The sequence below is a fragment of the Canis lupus genome, chromosome 17, assembly GCF_011100685.1.
Source record: "Canis lupus familiaris isolate Mischka breed German Shepherd chromosome 17, alternate assembly UU_Cfam_GSD_1.0, whole genome shotgun sequence".
Classification (NCBI taxonomy): domain Eukaryota; kingdom Metazoa; phylum Chordata; class Mammalia; order Carnivora; family Canidae; genus Canis; species Canis lupus.
The window spans coordinates 57,103,719-57,119,695 of record NC_049238.1 but is presented as its reverse complement, the minus strand read 5'-3'; the positions used below and the strand labels follow the sequence as shown (position 1 = coordinate 57,119,695).

The 15,977-nt window shown below is 47.0% G+C and overlaps 1 protein-coding gene across 1 annotated transcript in view; it reads left to right on the top strand.

Annotated features, from left to right (window-relative positions):
- Nucleotides 1-15,647, top strand: part of ZNF697 (zinc finger protein 697) — a 30,475-nt gene extending 14,828 nt beyond the window's left edge. The window contains exons 2-3 of the mRNA XM_038561923.1: nt 9,189-9,468; nt 10,873-15,647. Coding sequence (XP_038417851.1) covers nt 9,225-9,468; nt 10,873-12,296 — 1,668 coding nt within the window. The 5' untranslated portion in view covers nt 9,189-9,224 and the 3' untranslated portion in view covers nt 12,297-15,647. The remainder of the gene's footprint in view (nt 1-9,188; nt 9,469-10,872) is intronic.
- The last annotated feature ends 330 nt before the right edge of the window (nt 15,648-15,977 follow it).

The window sequence follows — 15,977 nt, the reverse complement described above, 5'->3', positions numbered from 1 at the left end:
CATTCTTCTCACAGACTCATCAGGACCATGACGTCTCACCAGGTTTACTTCCTCTTAGTCTGGGGTGTAAAGTTGCTGAACTAATGGTGGAAATAAATAAGCACGGCTGTGTGGCAAGATCCTTTTTTGAGTTCTCCAGAAATACAAAAGTAGATGAAAGTGGAAACCGTTTTCTGTTTCTATTTTGCATATCACAGCTATTCTTCTATCTCATAGAAAGAAAAAAAAAAGTCTCAAAAGCATCAAAGTTCAGGTCCTTCAGTCTCTTTACCCCACTGCCTCTGCGCCCAATTCTCATGGGCTCTACTTGCTATTGAGCATTTTAATGAGTCCTGATTTGGCATACTTTGTAAAAGCAAGCTAATTCTTTTGTGGAAGTCACTGACCTTTTATTACAGTCTGTTCAGGATTTAAATGAATATAATCAACCTTCAGTTTCAGAAACAAAAATGTATGTTTTCTATTTTAAGACCTTTTATTGGTAACTTTTTTAGCAAATAGGAAAGTAGGTAGAGTTGTATAGTAAAACCACATTCTCCACTCAGCTTCAACAGTGATCAGCAAATGGCCATCTTTTTTCATCTACCTCCCTGCTTACTCCCCTTTGTCCTGGAATTCCAGACATTTCATTTCAAATGAAGGAAATTCCAGATGTATCATTTCACCTGGAAATACTTCATTATGTATATATCTTAAAGACATAAGAACTCGTTGGAAATCTATTCCCCACACCAATGCCTTAAAAAAATGAACAAGTTTCTTACTGTCAGGTACCTAATCAGCATTCACGATTTTCGAGTTGTCATATAATTTGTTTTTGTACTTTAGTTGAATTGGGTTTCAAATAAGGTCTGAAATTGATGTTGCTGGATCCATCTCAAGTTTTTTTGACATAAGTTTGACAAAGTTTCCTTCCTTTCGATTTATCATTCTTGCTATTTTTATCATTGTTATTGATGTGTCTCCTGTAGTCCTCCTGTAGTTCCTATGATCTGGGTTTTGCTGATAATGTTATTTTTAAGGAAATAAGAGTAACACAAGCATGTCATTTTTAGAAAGGTGGTTTTCAGTGTATATAAATGTTTCACTTTGTGCTGAAAACAGTCTAGCTCTAGAGTTTACAATTTAATTAGGCAGGGAAACGGAAGCATCAGGAGACGTCTCTACATTTTTATCCCTGCTTTCTCTTTGTTGGAAGACACCTTGGCAGATTATATGCAGAGGTGTCACTTAGCTGCTGCTGAAATGAACTGGGCTGGAACACCAGCCATTCTTCAGCAACAATGCCAAACGGTTATTTTGGGCAGAGAATTGGAAGAGAAGTTTTGCCTGTTGAATCTGTAGTGGGAAATTGGGGTGACTGAATGTATGAATCAAACCCTTTGGTCCCAACACTCCTCGCTCCCTGTTTGCTGCGGTGAGCATTCTCTTGAGGACCGTTCATTCCAGTGGAAATATGATCACAGAATCATTTGGGGGAAAACACTTCCTGAGGACACCTGGCCTCATCTGGCAACCTTACCAAGGATTTCCAGCATCAACTCTCCAGAATGAAGCTGTTTGTTAACAATTTCCATATCCCACATATACCTGCTGTGCATTCTGAGTTTGCTTTCTCTCTTGTCCTCAAGAGATTGTTAAATTGCATCTCTCTCTGCAATGGGAGTGTCTGCCTCCACACATATATGTGTCTTTGAAGCTCTTCGGCTAAGATTAATTTTGAGTCTTCCCTGCTGTCCTTTTCAGTACATACGTACCGCATGCAACTACCCATATATAAGAAGATGTTTTTAATGAGTAAATTTTGACTTACGATGGGATTATTGTAGACTTTTTTGTTGTGTGTAATGCTTAATTTTATGCATCAGTTTGGCTGGTCCAAGAGGTACACAAATACTTGATCTAACTTTCTGGGTGTTTCTGTGGCAGAGTTTTGGGATGAGATTAATATTGAAATTGGTAGACTTTGCGTAAAGCAGATTGCTCTCCATGATATGGGTGGGCCACATTCAATCAGTTGAAGGCCTAAATAGAACAAGACTGATTTCCCTAAGTTAGGAGGAATTCTCCAGCTGACAGCCCTTTGGATTGGAACTGTAGTATCCACTTTTCTGCATCTCCAACCTGCTGGCCCACCCTGTAGATTTTGGACTTGTCAGTCTCCATAATCACATGGGCCAATCTTCCTATATGCACATCGCGTTGGTTTTGTTTCTCTGGAGAATGCTGACAAATGGTATGGGAGGAAAGAAAGGCAAGTAAGTATATGCCCTGGATTTATCTGGCTGGCTGTTTTTAAAGTGGTGTGTGTTTTTTTTTTTTTTTAAGATTTTATTTATTTATTCATAGAGATGTAGAGAGAGAGAGAGAGAGGCAGAGACACAGGCAGAGGGAGAAGCAGGCTCCATGCAGAGAGCCTGACGTGGGACTCGATTCCGGGACTGCAGGATCATGCCCTGGCTGCAGGCGGCACTAAACTGCTGCGCCACCGGGGCTGCCCCCAGTGGTGTGTTCTTTTAAAGAGATGGAAGGATCATTGGAGAGGCCATCAGTAAACTGAGATTCTGGCCCTAACCCTTCTAGCAAGCTGTCTTTTGGTTTCTGACCTGCTCATTTTCCCTTTCTAAGCCTCACTTCCCTGTCTGTAGAAGCAATTTGAGCTAAGGGATTTCCAACTTGATGAGTCCATGAAATAACAAATGTTGAACATGTGAGCCAGCTACCAAAGAGGACTGCCCAAGTGCTAGATAAGAAAAAAAGTCGAGGATGTATAATAGGTAGTGGTGGTAGTACAATGCCAAGCACAGTGAAGAAAAAAAATCATGAATGGAGGGGATGATACTCTGTGCATCAGGTGACATTCTAATCAGTTCAGTGTAGAACATGGATGAGTACATGCCTGTGTGAGAACTTGTAGCTTTTGTGCTTTTCCTCTAAGTTCAGGTGATCTTGCTTTGAGGCCACTTAGAATCTATCTCTGAATTGCAGTAATTCTTATTTTTTTGCAGCAGGAGTAGGGTGGTGGTGAAGGCTTGACAGCTGTGACAAGCTGAGGCCCTCTGGCCAAACTGAGGGGCCCCAGCCTAACCAACAGACAGGAAATGCCTGACCCCAAGGACATTTGTGCTATTCTTGACCAAAGAGATTGGAAGGCGTCTCAGGCTAGCTCTGGCCAAGAGGATTGTAAATGGATTTTTCTGTTGCCTTGGTTGAGCCTTTCTATTCCTTCAACTTGGGCTTTCCCCTCCAGGTAAAAAAGCAGTAACCACAAGGAAGAAACCATATTATTTTAGCTTCTCCTATCTGGTGAGTACTCAGTACTTAGCTGCAGCAATCTTTTGGCTTTTTGTGGGAAATTAATGTTCACCTCCTGTGGCAGCCTGCCACTTGGGAAGTTGGCATTTTGGGTCAGACAGTCTGGGTGTGTGACCGGGGAAGTCAGCTGCCCCCTTTGGATGCAGACACATTCTCCTTGATCACTGGAGGCATCCAAATATGGTAAGAGACAAATATGGTGAGGTGGATTTCTTTGCCCTTGGGGTTCTTTATGACCACAGGCTCACCCATGAGGAGGCAGGACCCTGATGGCCATATCCCCAGAGAGGCTAGCACTAGCTGACTGTTTACACAGTTGGTGCTGAGGACTGACAAATGATTAACCCCCTGGAATCCCTGATTAGCCCCCAGTTATGGTCATGAGTTCAGCCTTTTGAACTGCAGCCTTAAATTGTTTTTCCAGCATTCTCCCCAGTCGGGTGTCTCTGCCCGGCCTGTGCTATGGAAACCCTCCCCAGGGAGCGAGTGGTGTGCAGGGGGCGTGGGAAGTGAAGGCTGGAGGCCTCAGACCAGCTTCAGGGGAGGCGGGGAGGCTGGCCTGCCCATGCTGAGGTAAGGAAGGCACCCTTGAGAGGACAGGGAGACAGGAAAGGCACTGCAGCCTGGAGGAGGTGGAGTGGGAGCCACTCCTGGCCCTCTGCCTGGCCACTTCCTTCCCCTGACATGACAGCTTCGCCGGCCTGGCTCTCGGCCACCTGGCAGTGGCCATGGCACATGACTCCCCCACCAGCTCAGTGTGCTGGCCAGGAGCTGGGGGGCGGGGGTGGGGTCTGCATGGGGCCAGGGCCCTCTGCCTGCCCAAGGCCCTGGGTGGGCCTCGCTCTGCTTCCTGGGCTCCCCAGGCTCAGCGTGTCCTGGCCAGCACCCCCTTCCCGGGCAGCAATGCCAAGGCAAGGGGTTAGGACATGCTGGCCAGACTCCTTACTATACCTCGGAGTGGAGCTATGTTACCGGGAGCTCAAATGAGCTGCATCACCCAGTGGGAGACCATCTCACAGCAGGGGCCTGGGAGCACCTCTTGCTACTCCACCCACCCTGGCCAGAGGTAGCATGACAGTGTGGGGTCCTGTGCCAGATGCCCTGGAGAAAGATGGCCAGTGCTTTATCTTTCAGGAAGGTGAGGGAGAGGTGAGGCACGCTTATCTGCCCCAGCCTGCTCCGAGGAAGTGCTGTTGACTCCATAAAGTGGTGGGGCTCTGGCTTTTGGAAAGGGCTAGGTTTTGCAAAGAGCCCTAGAGGGGGCCACTGGGAAAATGTGCCAATAAATTCTAACTCGGGCTTCACTTTCTCTTCCCTCATCTCATTTCCTCTCTCTCTCACCCCCATATCTCCTTCCAACATACTTTATCCCATTTACTTCCACTCTGTGGCATTATCTTTAAATTGATCTGATTAATCTTTCAACTGGGGTCAAATTTATCTAGAAGGCACTTGAGCATTTTCCTAGTGACTTCATAGGGTAATGAACATTACTCTTTTTGAATTAGGTGGGCATGGGGTAGGAGGAAAGGACATGAAAAATATTGCAGATTCTAGAATGGTCTTGGCAAAGTTGACGGATCCCACCCTGAAATCACTTGCACCCAAGAGAAAGCTGTGGTGGTGATGGCGGGCATTTGGGATGTCAGCAACTTGCTTTGCAAGTTGAGTAAACAAGCTGCAGCTGAAAATGTCTAATGACACTGACAGTGATGCCTCCTTGGATTAACTCTCTCCTGCATGTCATATGACAAGCTAGAAGAGGACTCAGGTACATTCAGACCTAACCTCCTCATTGAACAGAACCCCAAAGGAGGCAAGTACTCAAAAGTTACACAGCATAGGGCTCTGCTGGCCAAAAACATGGGCTCTTCCCCATCTCTGCTAGTTCAGTGATTAGAACTAGACCCAGAATTAATCTGGTCCACCTGACTGCTCCCACCATTACCTGTTTGGTTTACTTCCTGCCTTATACTTCTCTTTCTTCTGTGGCGATGCGCAGGGGGCTGTCCCTTACAGTACAGCCAGGGTTTCTTGTACATACACCTCATTCAGCTTGCTTATGCTTTTTGAATACAGGATGTATTTTTTTTTTTTTTTATTTATGATAGGCACACAGTGAGAGAGAGAGAGAGAGAGGCAGAGACACAGGCAGAGGGAGAAGCAGGCTCCATGCACCAGGAGCCTGACGTGGGATTCGATCCGGGGTCTCCAGGATTGCGCCCTGGGCCAAAGGCAGGCGCCAAACCGCTGCGCCACCCAGGGATCCCATGAATACAGGATGTATTATCAACATCTCTGAACCAATATGGAACTGCATCTTCTTCCCTTACCCTAGGTCCCCTCCCTGGTTCTTGTGTCCACAGGGCAGGGCTGTTGGTTGTAGAACCTTTAGTAGCCAGGCCACAGGAAGCTCTGCTCGTTCTTGCCACAAGCCATTCTTGGTGAATACAGAGTGAGGGTATGTGTGCATGTACATCGTTTTTTAAGTCAAGAAGTTGGCTTAAGTTTCATAATATTATAACTACTGCTTATTGTGTCTCTACTGTATGCCTGCTACTTTTACAAATCTTATAGGATATAAGGAACAAATCTTATAGGCAGTAGCATACTTGTTTCTATTGATGCAGAATCTGAAGATGAGCCAGGTTTAGTACCTTGCACACAGTAAAGTAGCTGACAGAGCAGAGGATTTGAACCTAGGTCAGTGTAGCCGCAAATCTATCACAGTGCCCTGCCACCCAGTCATTATCCAGCCCTGGCCTTACCCCAAAAAACATGTTGCTAGTTTTTATTCTGAGAATGAATGGGCAAGAAGTTGGAACAAAATGTGCTTACAGATCCACTGACTGACACTTCAGTTATACCACACTGTTTAGATAACGTTTTTGAAAATTAAGTCTTCCATAGATTGAGATAAGTACATCTGCCCTTGTCTTTTTGTTGTTTCTAAAATAATTGTAGTTTTTTCTTCAATGTATCCTATCACATTAAAAACAAAGTTGGCTTTTTTTTTTTGCTGATAAAAATATATCTTTATTATAGAAAATATAGATGTTCACCAAAAGGAAAAGTGATTCCAAGCAGCATACTAGCTTTGGGCTAAATGGACAGTGGAGCTGTTGTGTAGGGGTTTGAATCCCCACTGTGTTACTAATGATTTGTAGGACTTTGAGCTAGTTACAACTTCTGTGCCTGTTTCTTCATCTCTGAAGTGGAAAATAATACCCTTCATCATTGAGTTGTTTAGATTAAATGATACAAAACCATTAGAAGTGACCAAGAGATATTTAACACTTCAATAATGTTCTGATTCTTCTCTTTGAACCGGTATATACGTGTGTAAATATATATGTGTGTGCGCATGTATATATCTACAAAGTATGCATATAGTAATAAATAAAATGAGATAAAAAAAACAGCTAGTTTTTATCTAACAATATATCATGACTGCCTTTCCTTACTTCTAAATAGCCTTCTCTGTTCCCTGATAGCTGCCTGGAACCTCATGCTGTGACGGCGTGAATGGAACGGAATCTATATTGTGGGGCATGTAGATTTCCAGGTTTGCTCTAACATGGTGCACTTTTAAATAAATCTGAGTAGATGCTGTGCCCACGAGTGGTGTCCCTCTGGGTGACAGGAGCTTCCCACTCTTTTTAGAGCATACCTAATCTTCCCTCCTCTCAGGTGAATGAGAATCTGCGCATGTTCCCTTTGGGAGCTCAGAACCTTCTGAGCTGTGAACTTTCATACTCCAGCCCCAACTGGGGAACTTGGCCTCGGCCTCTTTTCCTTTCTCCCCTTAAATCTATAAAAGCTATGTTTCTTGGTTTAATATCTCTGGTATGAATTATCTCTTGGCCCCTGAGAAATCACAAGTCAGAAAGTACTCTCATTCTATGTTGCTATGCCTCAGGTACTAAGAAAGTGCTGTGTCCTTTTTAAAAGGGATTAGAGGTGAAACCCTAAGCTTCTCTGCTTTCCAGAGAGACCCCTAATGCCCACCCTTCTGTGTGGAGAGCTATAGTCATTTCTGTGCCATTCCAGGACCACACCTGGCCATTTTAGTTTTATGAATTTCTGGTGACACACTTATTTGATTATTTTATTGATGTAGAATTCTACATGCTGGCCTTAAATTAGGTCCCTCATAGGCTTCCACCTCTTCTCTGCTTTCAGCCATTAGCAAACCAATAGGTCACATGTTTGAAAATCCTACTCTTGCCTCTCCACACCTGGCCTTCTGGGGTGTGTTATAGATGCAGACTCAAGGGATGTACTTTCTATGGCTTCTGAGTACCAGAAGGCTGAGAGTTATGGGTAGAAGTGATTTAGGGTCAATAGTCTCTTGTGTGATACCCCTCTTAAAAAGTTTATAGCTTTAATGAGATTTTTCTCACCCCGAGTCTTTGAAACCTGTCATTTGAATCTATGTATATTCTAAGGAAACTGAGTTCCAGGACTCTCTTGACCAAACAGCCACAGACACAGGCATTTTCTTATAATGTTTAAGGGATAAGCTTCATTTTTCACTCTAATCTAGGGAATAGATTCTCATCTCTGAGAAAGGGTACAATATGCTATTTAGGGTAACGTATCTGCCGAAATTATGGTGGTGCTGGTATGTCTGAGATGTGCTGGAATGGCATCGGGACTTAAAAAGAGAAATAATGTGTATTCCATATGGGAAAGAGAAATGACACATGTATTCCATGTTTGTAAAACTCAGGATCAATTCCTCTTTACAGTGTTTTCCAAAGCCCATTTTAATGTTTCCTCTGACATCCTTCCTGGGAGAAGGGTTAAAAAGTATCATTGTCCTCCTGGCACTGAGGAGGACACTGAGACAATGAGAGGAGAACTGACTTGCCTTGAGCCCTGGAGTAAGGCTGGCAGGAGTCTGCAGAGCCAGGGCTGCCCTGGGGAAAGTCCTCTCAACAGAGGCAGGGAAAGCTCCCAGACAAGGAGAGAACATCTTGCTCAGCTGTATTGGTGTAAGTCCTGTTTGGGGGCTGCTGAGGCAGAGAGTACTGGACATTTCAAAGTCTTAGTTCAAGATCCTTAACCAATAATCTGCTTTGCTGCCTTGAGCTAAGCTGTAAGAGTGATGGATGGCAGAAGTCGATTATTTTTGGCTCAACTGCTCAGTCTTGGCAAGGGGCCTTTACATGTAAATATGACCTCTACAAAAGGTTTAGGAATCTGAGGTCATTTTCTTCCTACAATTCACATGTTGGCCTCTTCTGCAGAGGGGTTACCAGTTATGTGGGGGTCACGTTCCTCTTCAGGGTTCCCTACAATTAAAGGATATAGTAAGGCCAAATATGTAGTAAGGCTAAAGTGATGACTTCTATCATAGAGGATCCCTGCATCCTCTTCCACCCCCAGCAGACCTGCTAAAGCTTGAGTTCTTTTCACTCACTGCTTGCAGGAAGGCAGCAGGTGCTCATTGGTTTAATCCCCACCTTACCGCTTACAAGTTAGTCTAAGGCTAATGGGGTCTTCTTTTTGAACTTTACGGTTTTCTCAGCTGAAAGATGGGAACAGCCACACTAAGGCTAAAAAGTCATGGTAATAGAAGAATCCACTTCAGAGATGGAAGCAGATTAAACTGTATCCAATCCAGGGAGAGTTGGCATGTGGTCTCAGAATGAGTTGCCACTGTTCCCACACCACCCAGACCAGCCTCTTTTGTGCTTGGTTCTGTGCATCTTAAAATGTGGGGTGTAGCAGCGATTTGTCATCTGAGGCTTGGAACTCTACACATTTTCTTGGACTGTGCCACTGATTTTCGTGGAAATCAAGGCCAGATATGGTGGGGGCATGAGGCCAAACTGACCTGACCTTTATCTGTGTTTTGTCTGGAACAGGGGTCCCGGTCATCTCCCTTGTCCAGTTCTTCCTGGATGGAACAAGAAAATAAACAGGGTGTGTATGAAGCCCAGGACTCAGAAGACAAAAGGATGGGCTCTGATTTTGAGAACTCTGAAGACAGGGAACGGAACCCAGAAGAAAGAGGAATGGGCTCTAATCCACAGGATGCAGACAAGAGAGAAGGCCACCCAGAGCAGGAGCTGGGCTCCAACCCACAGGATGAAGCTCTAGGAAGGGACCCAGAGGAGAGGGAACTGGTGTCTGACATCTGCCCAGGTGAGGAAAAGCTGGCATTTTCATGGAAGTTGCCCCACTCACAATTATTTCTAGCTCCTCTAGAGTTAGAACCAGCCTCAGCATTCTTTGTGGGAGAGCCTTCTAGTGGAGACCATTAAGCGGATTCTGTATCACCTTAAGCCTGAGAAACATCCTTTTCTTCAGTCCAGTCTGAAGTGGGCTCTTCTGGTAAGCATGGGTGAAGAGGGTAACTCACTAGCGCAGCACTTTACAGCATATAGAACACTGCTATACATTAACAGTCCCACAACAACACAAGAGGAGACACAGCTCGTGTATCAGAACCTACCTCATCAGGTTGTTGGGGGAGTTCAGATGAGTTGCTGCAGGTGAAGACTTAGCATAGTACTGAGCAAACAAAGTCTCCAGATGTTTACAGTTACAGTCATCATCTCTGTTTGCAGATAAGTAAGCTCAGTGGTAAGTGACCTGCCCTGGTTCATGCGAATAATGCCCAAAGTGCTCAAATCTTCTGCTAAACCCCTTGCTATTCCTGACCTGGAAAGAGGAAGTGCTGGCCCTCCACCTACTTCCTTGGTTCCATCTCCCGGCATTCATCGCTTTATACTGCTCTGTGCATGACTTGGGGACAGAAAAGAGCTGAAATACCTTATGGCCAAGACTATGAGGTTCATTTCTTCCCCCCATGACATGTCCCAGACTTCCTGCTGCTCTCCCCTGCAGTGCACACAAGCGCCTGGTCTTTCACGTTTTCTTAACTTTCTGGAGTGCCCTCTGCTTGGAATCAAGCAGCCAGAGAGAGACAGGTGTGTGTTCTGGGATGGTCTCTGAGTTGTGATCACCAGCTCTAGGTCCTGTGCTCAGTCCCCCTGCCCGACTTGCAGAGTGAAGCCCCTAAGCTGGGATGTGTTTGGTTTGTTGTCCTACCCCAACAAATTATATTTTAAAAATCAGCCTGTTACCTGGTTAGGACAGGTGGTCTTGTCTTTGCGGCCAGGGCCTTGAAAGGCATTGGTAGCTGTTAGAGTGAGCTAATCTCTTCCAAGATCCCACAAAGTCCCGCCTGGCCCATTTTAAGCTGTCAGGCCTCCGGGTGGCTCTGTGGAGCAGAGCCTCGGTACCGTGGGTGGGGCTTGGACCTCGAGATAGTTGCTAGAAGAACTGGCCAGCCAAGGGGGCAGGTGAGTGGGCTTCGCCCAGGTTTCAGAGCACAGTGTCCTGTAGGCCTTCCCCAGGAGGCACCAGGTGGAAAAGAGGCTAGAATCGTGGGGGCCTTGGAGAGACAGAGGTTGAGAGTACCGGGGGGGGCGGGGGGCGGGGAGTACTCTGTGCTCCACACTCTTAACTGAGACTGGCTGCCTCTGGGTTTCACCCCTTGAACACCAAGTAGAGTCACCCCCACTGCCGCCTTTGCTGTTGCAGATGGGCTGCTGAGTGAGGAAGAAGGGGCTGTCCTCCGCGAGGATTACCCGTCTGGCGTAGCTGAGATGGCGATGTTCCCGGGACTGGGACTGGGACTGTCGGAGTCGGAAAGCCTTTCCCGGAGCCCCCGGGAAGAAGAGGAGAGCGCAGGCGAGAACCGGCCGGACGAAGAGGCGCAGCCGCCCGCTCCCACGCTTCCCTGGAGGCGGCACCTCTCGCTGGGGAGCCGGCACCGGAGCGACAAGGCCGCCCACCGCCGCTTCCGCCGCCTCCACCACCCCGTGGCCGTGGACCTCGGGGAGCTCGACAGCCTGATGGCCAGCATCATGGACGCGCCCACCATCTGCCCCGACTGCGGGGAGAGCTTCAGCCCGGGCGCTGCCTTCCTGCAGCACCAGCGCATGCACCGCCTGGCGGAGGCCGCGGCCGCCGCCAGCCTGGAGCCCTTCGGCTTGGCGGGCGAGTGCGGCGGGGTGGTGGGGCTGGTGGGCGTGGGCGTGGGCGTGGGCGGGGCGGGGGGCCTCGGGGCGGGGCCCGCGCTGGCCCGGCCCGCGCGCGAGAAGCCCTTCCGCTGCGGCGAGTGTGGCAAGGGCTTCAGCCGCAACACCTACCTGACCAACCACCTGCGCCTGCACACGGGCGAGCGGCCCAACCTGTGCGCCGACTGCGGCAAGAGCTTCAGCTGGCGCGCCGACCTGCTCAAGCACCGGCGCCTGCACACGGGCGAGAAGCCCTACCCGTGCCCCGAGTGTGGCGAGGCCTTCAGCCTCAGCTCGCACCTGCTGAGCCACCGGCGCGCGCACGCGGCGGCCAGCGGCGCGGGGGCGGCGGCGCTGCGGCCCTTCGCCTGCGGCGAGTGCGGCAAGGGCTTCGTGCGCCGCTCGCACCTGGCCAACCACCAGCGCATCCACACGGGCGAGAAGCCGCACGGCTGCGGCGAGTGCGGCAAGCGCTTCAGCTGGCGCTCGGACCTGGTGAAGCACCAGCGTGTGCACACGGGCGAGAAGCCCTACATGTGCTCCGAGTGCGGCGAGACCTTCAGCGTCAGCTCGCACCTCTTCACGCACAAGCGCACGCACTCGGGCGAGCGGCCCTACGTGTGCCGCGAGTGCGGCAAGGGCTTCGGGCGCAACTCGCACCTGGTGAACCACCTGCGCGTGCACACCGGCGAGAAGCCCTTTCACTGCGGCCAGTGCGAGAAGCGCTTCAGCGACTTCTCGACGCTCACGCAGCACCAGCGCACGCACACGGGCGAGAAGCCCTACACCTGCATCGAGTGCGGCAAGAGCTTCATCCAGAGCTCGCACCTGATCCGCCACCGCCGCATCCACACCGGCAACAAGCCGCACAAGTGCACGGGCTGTGGCAAGGGCTTCCGCTACAAAACGCACCTTGCGCAGCACCAGAAGCTGCACCTGTGCTAGGGCTGGGCCGCTGGGTGGCTGCCCTCGGGGAGCATGTGGGGGAGTAGACGTCCTGGGACTAGACTGTGTAGAAGGAAATGGGTGTGGGGCGGGAGGGACAATCTGAGTAGCCGGGGAGTCTCTTGGTGTTAGGGGGTCTTGAAGGGGAGGGTGGCGTAAGTGTTGCTCTTTAGGGATGTGATCATTTGCCTGCCTCCTCCCCAACGAGGACATGCATGCTTGGGACACGTGCTTGAGCGGGGACTTCTTCAAATAGGCACAGCAGGGCGTGAGGAGCCGGTGGGAGTGCAGGCATTTTGAGGACCTTGAAGAAGGGGAGTTGGGGGCATAGGGGAGTGAACAGGATGGCAGGCGATAGAGTAGTGGGGCTCTGAGGGCCTGTGGGAATCAGGGAAGGGGAGGACGTGGTTACAGGGCAGGTATGAATAATTCAGTCCTGGTCTCACCAACTGGTAAGCCACTGTTCGCCCTGCCACCCCCCCCCCCCCCACATCGGCTGCAGTCTCATGAAAAGTAGAGGAACCTTGTCCATCCTATTGGAGAGGATATTTTGTATATTCTTCCCTTCCTTTCTCTGAGCCACAGTTCGCTGCTATTTTGAGGCATCCAGGGGAAACTGGGCATGAAAGCTTACACACTGTTCTCAAGGGCAAAATTGAAGTTTAGACACTCATTCATAACTAGTTTTAAGGTCACCTGGGAAATCTTGGTCCTGCCCCCTGGTTCTTTGCTACTTCCTTTAAAGTAGTCTAGCTTCATGCTGGGTGAAGGGTGGTCTATGTGGATGTCAGGTGTTAGGGGTGTGCCAAGCCCAGTATTTCGGGTCTCCCTTGTGATCTTCTAAGTGCAGGGAAATGAAACAATCCTAGCTATGTGTGACTTTTCGCTTTCCCAGACCAGCATGATGCTTGTTTCCAGTGAATCTCAGATCAGCAACGGTTGCCCCAGTGACCTGCTACAAAAGTCAACTAGCTCAGAGTTTAGCCAGCCTTATGTGAGAAATCCAGGAGAGCAAATGTTCACATGTTGGGGTACAAGGCTTCTTTGTCTCATCTGCCTTCACTCTGTATCCAGTGCACCCCTCCCCCTTGGTAGTAACGGGGGAGATGGGGAGATCGTCAAACAGCCACTGTCATCCACGTTGTAATGGACTTTTGGTCTGAGTAGAAATAAATGTCTTTTACTTACACGGGGAGGCACAGTAGAAAGCTCAAGGCTTTGCACAAGGAAGGCACGAGCAGGGAGAGGTGTAAGTGCAAAATTGCCAAATAGCACAAGCAATGAATGTTTTCTGGTTGTTCTATAAATGCCAAAATAGCACTTTTATATTTGTAAAGTGCTTTATGATTTTTAATGATTGTTAGTTGTTTCTCACGTCTTTGTGAAGTTAGATCAGTATTATGACCCCTATCATAGGGAAGACTTGGGGACAGGAGTACAGTAGGCTGTTCTTGAAGAGAGGCAGATGACCGTGTGGATAGGTACGGTCTGACCTTTTGTGCTCTCCAGCTCAGCTGCTAGAAAGACTTACCTGTCATGATTTATATAATAAAGACACTGAAGATTCTAATGCTTCATGGAAAACTTAAGGCTAGTCTAGAAAGGCCAAAGATGTCCTTGTTGACAAAGCTGGTCTTTGTCATGTATTTAGGGTGTCTTAGGTTTGTTCTGTCTAGTAGGGGGCTGTAGTTAGATGACTCTTGTACAGGTTTCAGTCACCTATGCTGAAAATCCCTCCCCTAGGTTAGCCTTTAGAAGTTAGAGTTGTGGAAAGCAGTCTTGTTTCCTTCACTAGTGATTGTTGGTTGCTCTGTACTTTTCATGGAAGCATCTTCACAAACTGTTGGACACATTCGAAGGAAAAGAAGAAAAACTGCAAGATTGTTTTTATAGTTCTAGCAAACTTTTTCTGTGGATGCTGGTAATTTATACTTGATCAGTTGTATTTTAGCAAAGAACCTCTTTGGGGACTGTAGGAAAGCATGTTTTTGTCCTTATAAAAACACCTTCAAAAAAAATCCCGAGAATTCTGGGCTTGTATAATATAGCCTGTTGATCTTGCCCTCTTAATCAGTTTATTATTATTTGCAAATGCAAATAGATTTTCAAAAGATAGATAATTTTGCAAGATACTAATTATTTTCTCTTAGTTGAGTAATATGAACAAAGTAAACGTCCATTATTTATTCTCTTTCCTCTGAATACTAAGTATTTAGGACTCTTTTGAAAATAATATAACCAGTTTGTAGGTAATCTTATTCCTTTGTGTTTTTTTTTTTTTTTTTGTTACGCACATCTACCTCTTCCAGCCGTTTTAAGTTCTCTCCAGTCTGTGCCTATGAAATCTCATCCAACTTTTGATTGTTCATGGATTAATTATCCACTTTATGGGTTATGTGGCCTTTTGCTGTCATTGTACTCTGTTGTACAGTCTCATCTGCATCAGCTATGTTACATATGGGCAGCTTTCAAGAGATAGTTCAGCAGGAGAAGGGGATTGAAGCTTATATAGAATAATTTGGTGGCAGTGGAAATCTTTGGATTTCATTGACCTCTCTTCTTTCAAGTACGAGAGATAAGAGAGTCAGCCACCACCTCAGTATCCCTTTTATGAGCAAATCCCTTAGCAGAAGAAAACAGTCCAACCACCAACACCCCCACTCTCATGGTGCATTTAAAATGTGATTCCATTTTTCTTACAATTCTTCAGGGAACATAGCTGCATTAAGTGAATTTGAATGCAGTCAGGAGGTCATTTCTTATATCTAGTTTGAGAGTAATAGGGTTTTTTTTTTTTTTTTTCAGCAAACTCTATTAACCGTGGTTCACCCTTCAAAATGTTCATTTGAAGATTCCATCCATCAGCTCATTAATGATGGTGGAGGCAAGTGTATCATTTGTTTCCTGGGGAATTTGGTCAGGTGCAGGCTGCTCTTTCCTTAGCAAAACCTGGAGCAGTTTCGGTAGGTTAAATGGCTTGATTAAATCTTGAGCTCTGAGTTGGAAAGAGAAGATGAGAAGTTAACCCCTTGAGCCATGTGGTCTCTTCAGGATCAAGAGGCTGTACATGTGTGAAAAATACGGACTAAGAACCTGTGTTCATAGACAATCCGAACTGTGTTTCTGAAGTTTGTGCACATTTTCCTTCACTGTAATATTATTTTACAGCTGTTTGTTAAAATAGTGAATAATTTAATGGTTTTAAAAGTAACAGGTTTTGTGTGTGTACTTGTATATGTGAGAATTGCCTTATTTTCAGATTGTTTTATTTAATGATGGTTCCTTGGACAGCGTTCTAATGTTCAGCAACCATGGAATATTTGTCATTAAATCCATATCAGTCTTTTTCCATGTTATTCTTTCTTCTTTGTCATCCATTTAATATCACTGGGATCAGTATATGGAAGCTATTGTCTCGTAGAACAGGGGTCAGCAAACTACCTAATCTAACCTCTTTTTGCAAGTAAAATGTTTTGGATTACAGTCATATCCATACAACCTTACTTACATATTGTCTGTGGCTGCTTTTGCTCTGCAACAGCAAGGCTGAGTCTTTGTGATAGAGGTTATATGGCCCACAGTCCTAAGATATTTACTCTCTGGATCTCTGCAAACAACATTTGCTGACTCCTGTGTTAAAAATGTTCAGGTGGATTCTAGATCATCCTGGAACTGGCTAGT